Source organism: Monodelphis domestica, chromosome 4 (genome assembly GCF_027887165.1).
Source record: "Monodelphis domestica isolate mMonDom1 chromosome 4, mMonDom1.pri, whole genome shotgun sequence".
NCBI classification, from domain to species: Eukaryota; Metazoa; Chordata; class Mammalia; order Didelphimorphia; family Didelphidae; genus Monodelphis; species Monodelphis domestica.
Window position 1 is genome coordinate 355,397,208 of NC_077230.1, and position 9,448 is coordinate 355,406,655.

The 9,448-nt window shown below is 37.6% G+C and overlaps 1 protein-coding gene across 1 annotated transcript; it reads right to left on the reverse strand.

Annotated features, from left to right (window-relative positions):
* Positions 1–1,260: 1,260 nt before the first annotated feature.
* On the reverse strand, positions 1,261–2,885 carry LOC100022308 (olfactory receptor 56A1-like). Its single transcript, XM_001365872.2, has one exon. It carries the CDS (start codon positions 2,200–2,202, stop codon positions 1,261–1,263), a length of 942 nt encoding a protein of 313 aa, XP_001365909.1. The 5' UTR covers positions 2,203–2,885.
* Positions 2,886–9,448: the final 6,563 nt, after the last annotated feature.

The following is a 9,448-nucleotide window of genomic DNA, read 5'->3' on the forward strand; positions in this document are numbered from 1 at the left end:
AATACATATATGGAGCTCAGTTAGGTCTAGGTTCCTACCCTGAATAAACTATGGGGGAAAGGACTAACCCTAGTCAAGTTTATCACCCTTTCACTCCCATTTAATACTTTTTAAAACCTTTGTCTTCTGTCTTAGAATCAAGCAAATCTCTCCCTCCATTAAAAAAACCCTTACCTTCTGACCTAGAATCAATACTAGGTATTGGATCCAAAGCAGAAGAGTGGCTAGGGCTAGGCAATTGGGCTTAAGTGGCTTGCCCAGGATCATACAGCTATGAAGTATCTGACATCAGATTTGAGCCCAGCATCTCCCATTTCCAGGCCTGGCTATCTGTCCACTGAGCCACTTAGTTGCCCCAATACTCATTCTCCTTTTTCTTATAATTCTGAATATAGTTCACAATATCTACTCCCAGTTCCATCCTGCCTCCCCTTCTATTGATTATGATATCTGTAGTACCTGCCTCTCAGGTTAATATTATGATCAGAGGAGAAGATTCCTGTAAGGCATTTACCACATCCTAAATAGAAATGTAAATCTCAATAGTTATTATGAAATATATCTGAATCCACTTATACTAGGAGAGGAATGAGGAATGACTCTGGAGTCACAACCCTGATATCAAAACCTACCTCTGATGAATATTTGCCTCTGCTGTGTTGGGCAAGTCATTTTCTTTCCTTGGGCCTCAGTTTCCTCATCTATAAAATATATATAAAATGGGGCAAGGGGAGTTTGGATTGATTGACTTTTGATATTCCTTCCAATTTTATATCTATGATATTACAACCTACTTCATGGGGTTGTTAGGTAGGAAAGAGTTTTTAAATCCTGTCATACTATAGAAATGCAATCTATGATCATTTGTCTTGCATCACTGTATGTTATATTCTATCAAATGGAAAAGTCTTTCAAACTGATTGCTAATAATCTATCATTCTGTTTTTCTCAAGAATGACATCCTTATCACATCACAGATCTTGAGCAACAGATCTTGGTCAATTCATTTTCAACCACATTCGTGCTGAACTTTTGCCCAATTTTCAAACCCCTTCAATTGGAAGACCTATTAGAAATAAAGGAAATCAAAACTTTCAATGGGAGGGACAGACAGAATCTTCATGGTCATTTACAGCACCCAGAGGAATAGGAATGGAATTCAGTCACAGAGTAAAAATAAAAATTTTAATTCATATTATAATGTCTTTCATTCAAAAATTTGATCCATCAAAAATGAGTTAGGAACCCTACCCCCATTGCTTATAACCTCCTCAACAGCTTCTGGATCCCCTGCTTAATCTCCTTTGTCCGGACTCCATAGACAATGGGATTCATGGCTGGGGGAATGAGGTGATGCAATATGTTGAGCAGGATGGGGACATCACGAGGGATTTTTTTTCTGGCTACATTAGTGATGACTAGTACCAGTAGGATGGTGCTAAAGAAGAGGATAAGGATGAAGTGGGAGCCACATGTGCTCAGAGCTTTGGCTGCAGCCCCCTCTGCCTTAATTCGAAGGACAGCCCGAAGAATAAAGGTATAGGAGAGGATGATGAGGATGAGGTCAGAACCCAGCAGGGTCCAGCCAGTCACAAACTGGTAGATCCGGTTGAAAGTGATGTCATCACAGGAAAGTATAGAGACAGACAAGTTAGTGCAGATGCAATTCTTGATAATGTTGTCTCCACAGTAATGGAGCTGGGCAGAAAGGATTGGAATGGGGGCAGTGAGGAGAGCATTCCTAGCCACAATGAACATGGTGGCCTTGACCACAAATTGATTCGTGATGATAGTTGGATAACGCAGTGGCTTACAGATGGCCACATAGCGATCATAGGCCATAACAGTGAAGGTACAGGACTCCATGGTCAGAAAGCTGTTCATTATGTACATTTGAAGGAAGCAAGCAGAGAAACTGATAGGTCTGAGATCAAACCAGAAGATGGAGAGGACCTTGGGAATGACAGTGACACAAAGAACAATATCCAGCAGAGAGAGTATACTAAGCAAATAGTACATGGGTTCATGCAAAGAAGCTTCCAGCCTTATGGTGAGGAGGAGGGTGACATTGGCCCCCATGGCTAATAGGAACAGCAAGCTCAGAGGTAGAGAGAGCCAGTGCTGCCAGCTCTGGTAGCCAGGGAAACAGATGAGGAGGAACTCAGAAGGCAAAGGAGAGGAGCTGTTGCTGATGAGTGCCATGAAGCAAGTCCAGGGTTGGGCTAGTTTCCTCTATGCATTCCTTCCAAAAACAGGAATAGCCATTAGTTCTTTAGTTAATATACTCATCTTAGATCCTAGAAGGATATGGAATGTCATTGAGCAGGGCAAAACCTGTATTAGAAAGCTTCATAAAATGGAAGAGAAATAGTGTGAGCACTCCCCACTTGAGATTGGATACGGTCAGGTATTATTGGAATATATCCCATCCCATATCCTACTAGATATATTCCTCTCTCTCAGAAGTCTGAACTCTGAGTTTATAATAGGGACAAGAACCTAATCCAAGATGGAACTAGGCAAGAAATGCCTTCTGTTCTAGTAGATAGTATTCTGAGGATAAGCGAGTGAAAGAGAAGTTCAGTGATGTGTCTTCTTTTAGTAGTCATCACTCAACCCTCAAAAGCCAGAGTCAATTAGGAAATTAGGAAAAGAATAATGGAGGTCTTGTTTGAGAAAATCACCTATCTAAGAAGTGATGCCTTACTGAGATTGAAACAAGGTCCATTTCATCTCACAACTGGCATAGCAAATAGTGATGGAATAATAATGATATAAGTTATTATCCTCTGTAGAAAAAGCACAAGTGCCAAAATAAATATACTATAAAATAGAAAATGAAAGTTGATTGAAGACCAAAAAGAAGATAAACAAATATTTCCTTCCTACTCTATCCCCACACCAAAACCAAAATTATTAACTATTTTGTAATACTTATAAGTGAATCCAAAAGACAATAATAATAGAACCTGTAAAAGATAAAATCCTCATTAATACCAGAGAACATTAATCCCTAATTATTAAAGTAATCATTCAGTCCTTCTCTCTCACTAACCTTTACCTGTTCTGGTAGGGATACACAAACCAATCCGGGAACCTTTGCCTAGAACTGATATTGAAGATTCCCTTTTACTTTTGAGCATACTTTTTCCCCCCTTACTTTTTTCAGCATACCTCATTCCCTGTCTGACTCCCACACTGCAACAAGCAGTAGACACTAATTCTGCTCAGCCAATTGAGAGGAGTGGAGGATAGAGAGGAGGACATCCTCACCAGAACTGATCAATAATTCATTTGAAAACTTCCTCCAAACAAAAGAAATACAAGAAAGACAAATAAGCATTATTAAGTATTGAAATGATTTACTGAATGCTTAGAGGTTATTAAGAGAAAGAACGAGGAAGAGATTAACTGACCAATGCAACAAAAACAACAGAGATTATTAAGAGATTTTTTAAAATTTCAAATTTCTTCTATATCCCACACAAGGAAGTAAAGATGCCAAATTGATCTTAAAGAAATGGGAGGAAGAGAGATACATGGGGAAATGTAGTTGAGTTTAAAACCAAAGCTATCAATAACTTTTTAAAAGAATGCATTAGAGACTATAGAATGTCATGAGAGTAAACAGTTTCACTGTCTTGAAGAATGAAGCTAGGTTTGTGAAAAATAGCATCCAAGGTTAAGTACTTCATTCTTCCATATAAATACATGTACCAAAGCTAGATAATTCAGGTGTCATGGGTCCTACACAATACTATTTTTGTTTCTATGAGATCTTGTGTGTGGTAGGATTCAAAATCCTATACAAGACTAGATCACCTAGTCCCATACTAAGAATATAGGAAGAGGCTACTAAATTAAAACTAGATGACTGATTCTTGCTCACATCTGCTAAGATCCATGTTCCAGCCATACATCAAGTCCTAATTGGTGGTATAATGAACCTTACCCAGCAAGAAGACATGCAGACTTGATCTTCAGTACCATTTCTTGCCCACCATTGTTTCTCATCCAATCACTGATCCTCCCAAGAATCTTCACTCCCTAAATAATATCATAGATGCCCCTCTACAATAGTTCTGACAGGTGGTCATCTACCATCTTCTCAAAAACTTCTAATATCATTTATTAGCTCTGATATGTTAAGAAAATTATCCTTATATTGAACCAAAATCTACCTGTGATTTCTACCTATTAGATTTAATTGTGATTTCTGGAACTATGTAGACAGAATAAGGGTAATCTATTTTCAACTCAATAGCCCTTTAAATATTTGAAGAAAGCTATAACATCCAGCCTAAATCCACTCTTCTCCAGGTAGTGTGTCACAGTAAAAAGATTCCTGAATTTTGAAGCAGACTTGTATTCAAACTAAATGCAGGTTCTGCAAGTTAATGCCCAAGTAACCTTGAGAAAAATCACTAAACATATCTGGGTCTCGGTTTACTCTTAAGGAAAATAAAGGGGTTAGATTAGATGATCTCCAAAGTCACTCTATTTTAGATTTCTAATTCTATGAAATCTCCCCACTTCTCTAGTGTGACAATCTGGTATTTAGTAGGGACATTATCATTTAATTTGTCTAACCACTCTCTACAAACAAAAATCCCTCCTAAGCAATCCCTGACAAGGTCAAGCAATTAGGATGGATGGGTTGCTGAGCTCACTCTGATGCTGGTGACTCAAAGTAGCCCACACTGGCTAGTTCTGCTGTTAACTCTGGGAATATGACTGCCTCTGCTTATAGATCAGGACACAAAGGGTTTCTTCTCTCCACTCAGTATTTCCCTCTCACCTCAATACTTCCCATAGAAGAGAAAAAATGCTATTATTGTCTCTTCACTCTTATCTCTCCTTTGTTCTCTTTGACTCACAGAAAAAAGATCTGGGCGAGGGTCTTGCTGCATGAACCAGACACCTTCAGGCAATATCTGGGGCTGTTTCTGGCTTTCTGGACTGCAACTGACATCACAGAGCAGTTTTTATAGCTTTCAAGTTCTGTTCCCTTTTGTTTACTAGTACCTACCAATAAGAAGAAGAATTCGAGCAAGTAAGACTTCAGATCCACTAAATCCCATGGGAATTCATGGGAGAGGTCACCTGGAGGAGGAGAGTACCAGGGAGACACTGGGATTTTAAAAAATCACTAACAGAAAAACATGGACTGTGAAGGGAACAGATTTTAGAGGTCAAGGAACTATTTTTCTTTTTGATTTTATGTTCCCAGTGCTTAGAAGAATGCCTGGTACAAAGTAAATAGTTAATAAAATAATAATAGCTAGTATTTGGACTGTACATTAAGATTTGCAAAGCACTTTATATGTGTTATTTCATTTGGCCTTCAAAACCCAACAATAACTTTATGATGGAGTGCTCTTATCATCCCCATTTTGCAGATGAGGAAACTGATGATGAAATAGGTTAAGTGACATACACAGGGTTGCATAGATAGTAATTATCTAAATCTGAGTTTCAGTACAGCTCTTTCTGACTTCAACTTAGCACAATATCCACTATGCCACCTAGATGCCTATATATGCTTTATAATTAATTCAATATTGAAGTTTGGTGACACTTCACAGGAAGAAAATTTCCAATGTAATACATGTGGCAGAAAGTAAATGAAATGGAACAAATCTAGGAGCAAGAAAGTCTAAAACATGGGAGAAAGTAGGGAGATGGATTAAAGGCAGGGACTATTTTTGATTTGTTATTGCACCTCCAGGACCAAGCACAATGCCTTGTATGGAGTAGGAACTTAATAAAAGTTTGTAGGATTAAAGTGCATAGTGCTATTTACAGGAAGGAACCAGCTATGTGTTCATCCTTGTTTTGATATTCAGAGTAGAGGATTCAATTTTAATGAGCAGCTTTGGAGATGCTGCTGTACCTTTAGCCCTTTGTGCCTTGAAAAGGTCAGCAGTATTCCTGGCAAAGCTCCTTGGCCTGACCTCTTAGAAATGGGTATAATTGCATTATATAATATTGGTTGGCTATTACAATATATAATATTGGGTATATGATAATGAGTATAATTGCATTAAGCAGTTTGATACCTGACAGAACTTTCATTTATTCAAAATTGCTAAAATATGTGTGAGAAATGTTTCCTATATGTGTATGTTAATTTTTAGTGAATACTTAGCAAATATTTAAAGTCACCTTCTTTGCTACTGTCTTCTGTCTTAATGTTGTTATTAGGTAGTGTTTGTTTGCAACTATAGTGAAAGTGTATAATGTAAGACTGACACAAAAATCTTACAGTTCATGTCCATAATCACTCTGTGTTCCTCTTCTCTGTGTTGATTTTCTCTTGCAATGTCTTTGTTACAGTGCTGTCCTTTCTTCTGTCATCTTCTCTATTTCTTCCATGTTGTCTTCTCCTCTGTCTTGATCTTGAGCTCTGTCTGCAAGTTATTCTTCTTCTTGAATAATTTCTTCTTCTTTTTGACTGCAGCCTGTAAAAATGGAGATTTGAACCCCAGACTTCAATCCCCAGAAGTCCTTGGTAGTTCCCAGAATTCCCTATAATCTCACCTGAGTCCTCACCTGAGGGCGAGATCACAAATTATTATTTAAAGGGCTCTCCGCCTACTTCGCGTTTTCTTCTTCCACTTCTAAACACACACGCCTCTCTACCTGGCAGGCAAGATGTAAGTGGCTGTGAATGGGCTATGTGCCCTAGGCACGTGCTTTCTTATTTTGTATTTTCTTTATCCTTGATTTCTAATAATCTTTAATAAACCTCTAAAATATAATACTTTAGTAGAGAAACTAATTTAACTGTTATAGTTAATGGCAACCACTAGATTGGATGAGAACTTCTCAAAAATTTTTTTTTAAAAAAGATAGCCTAGATAATGATTTCTAAGCCACGTTTCTCCAAGATGTTTTTTTTTATAAAACCATCTTGATCAGCTTGAGCCTGCTTGCCTGCACTCCTGCCTGCAGCCATCTGCTTCAGACTTTCTTGATTCAATATCACTCACCTGGTCCCATCCCTTCCAGCCCAGCCCAGCCAGCTCGGCCTGTTGCTTGCTTCTGCACTCCTGCAATCCAGACCTGTTTGATCCAGATCTGCTCTCCCATCCCCGACCTACCAGCAACTCTGACCTCTGAGCAGATCGCTCATTGTCCCAGGCCCAGGACTCACTTCCACCAGCTGGTAAAAAAGGGGGTGATTTTTCTTTAGGCTACAATTAGCCTCCACGTGGACTGGGGGCAGGGGATCACAGGTGGGGAGAAAGAGGAGAAGGAAGAGACTTTTCCAAATAGAACTTACAAGCATGGCTGCTTTAAAAGGATATCTTTTGACTGCATTGATTCTTTTATTTAGCTCATCCAGGAGTCAGGAGAGAATTTCAACTCCCTGCAATTCTTTGGCCCAATTTAAGATTCCTAAAACCCACCCTCACTATGGGGAGGCAGCTCAAAGGCTCAGTGGACTGAGAGCCAGGCCTAGAGATGGGAGGTCCTCGGTTAAAATCTGGCCTCAGACACTTCCTATTGGTGTGGCCCTAGGCAGGTCATTTAACCCCCATTGCCTACCCCTTACCAATTTTCTGCCTTCTAACAATAGGCATCTGAATGGATAATTTAAAAAAAACAAAGAACTTTAAAGAGACTGGAGGTTAAAGTTTTAAGGCTTTTCAGACTCCAATGTTTTATCAAAATCTCTGTATTTTGTTGCATTTTGCTGATTGTTTTAAGATTTAATTTTGTGGTTTTAAGTTCATATATTACTGCATTCAATACTATTCTGTTACATTGAATCATTTTAATGTACTGGGTATTAACTACTGTTAAATTCTGTTGCTTTTCCCCTATAATTATACTGAACAAATATTATTGAGTAAGCCCATATAAAAATAGCTTTTCTATTTTTTACTTTGTAAATTGTCACATAGAGGGTAGATGGACTCCATAAGAACATTACTACAACTGTATAACAACCTTTGGAAAATTTAATAAGCTAAATATCTCAAATTGATTTTAAGAAGTCTTGTAGACATGATTTTTCGATCTTTTTTTTTTTTCCAACAACTCTGATCATTTTGCCTGCCCCTAACAGGAGGTAAGGTTCATTTTAGTAGCTGAAGTGAAATACAATTATAATCCCCACCTCCCACATTTATAAAAATGTGACTGAATAGGACAACAGTCTCATACCAATGGAGCTAGGAAGTTAATCCCAGGGAATTGTACCCCTAGAAGACTCCCAAAAGAGGAGCATCTCTCATTTATAACTCTTCAGCTCACTTTACCAACATCAACAGTACAGAGGTTTGGATTTTTCCTAGACTCCTCTGCCACATTTTTGTAATGATATCTAGATTTCTTGATGATGTTCTAGACCCAAAATGAGTTTTACTTTGTTTAAAAATATGTTTACCAAGGTTGAAAGATTTGCCACATTTGTAAAAATTTTGACAAATATCCATCAGTTCATAGACTTTTAATAATGCCATATAGCAACTCATGTGAAATATGATAGTGGGTTTGTTTGCCATTGTAATTAATTGGGCTATTGAGAATTTTGGGGATATTGATACCTACATATTTGTTTTACCGTTCTTTATAAAAAAACGGTTACTTTGTAAAATTCATTTGCTTGTACTCACAGCGGATCATGGCCAGGTATGAAGAGGAAATGGATCTCATTTTTGGTAAGAAAGCCTTGTATTCTATATTTTCTTAGCTGACACAGTGTATCAATGATTGTAAGATACATTTTTGAATTTTGAAACTTTTATTATATTTTTCTTGCATGTGCAATATACTATTTCAGTTTTTATTTTTCTCTACTTTTTATATTTGAAGCATGTCACCAGTATTAAGATTTTATTTAACTTTTTTGATTTAGCAGTAATATAAGTTTAAAATACATTTGCTATAATGTCAATGCATTCCCTCAAAGCTTGAGAGTATAAAAATGATGCCACTAATTCTTTTAAAAAATTATGGGACTTTGCTTAATGATTCTGTCTGATTCTAGGACAAGATATAGATAAGAGCCATTTCACAGGGCCAAAGAAGCACAAAGCTAAACCTGAATTGTGCCAAAAGATCACACAGGTCAACAAATAAAACAATCTAGGAAGGATTGATGAACTTCTAAGCCAATACAAAGGACTTGAACCTAGTATGAAGACACTTTATAGATGTAAGAGGAAAATGCTTTTGGAAGAATTGGTTGTCCCACTGATGCTATACAAATCCCATTTTCTTTTCTGGCTCCAAAATTTTGCTTCCACTTCTGAACCTCTTTGTCATTGTATGCTTTTTCTAAATCTGTGATATCTATCACAGAGAGATTCATAATACAAGCTAGAGCATTTTGAGCAGCATATTGTACAGCAATATCTGCCCTACGATTTCCTCTGGCAATTAAGTCTTGTCTAAAAGAATGCCCTTTGCAGTGAATTACTGCCAACTCCTTTGGTAG

Bases quoted from the DNA above. Each gene is read 5' to 3' on its own strand.
- LOC100022308 (XM_001365872.2), bottom strand. From the start codon at position 2,202: ATGGCACTCATCAGCAACAGCTCCTCTCCTTTGCCTTCTGAGTTCCTC.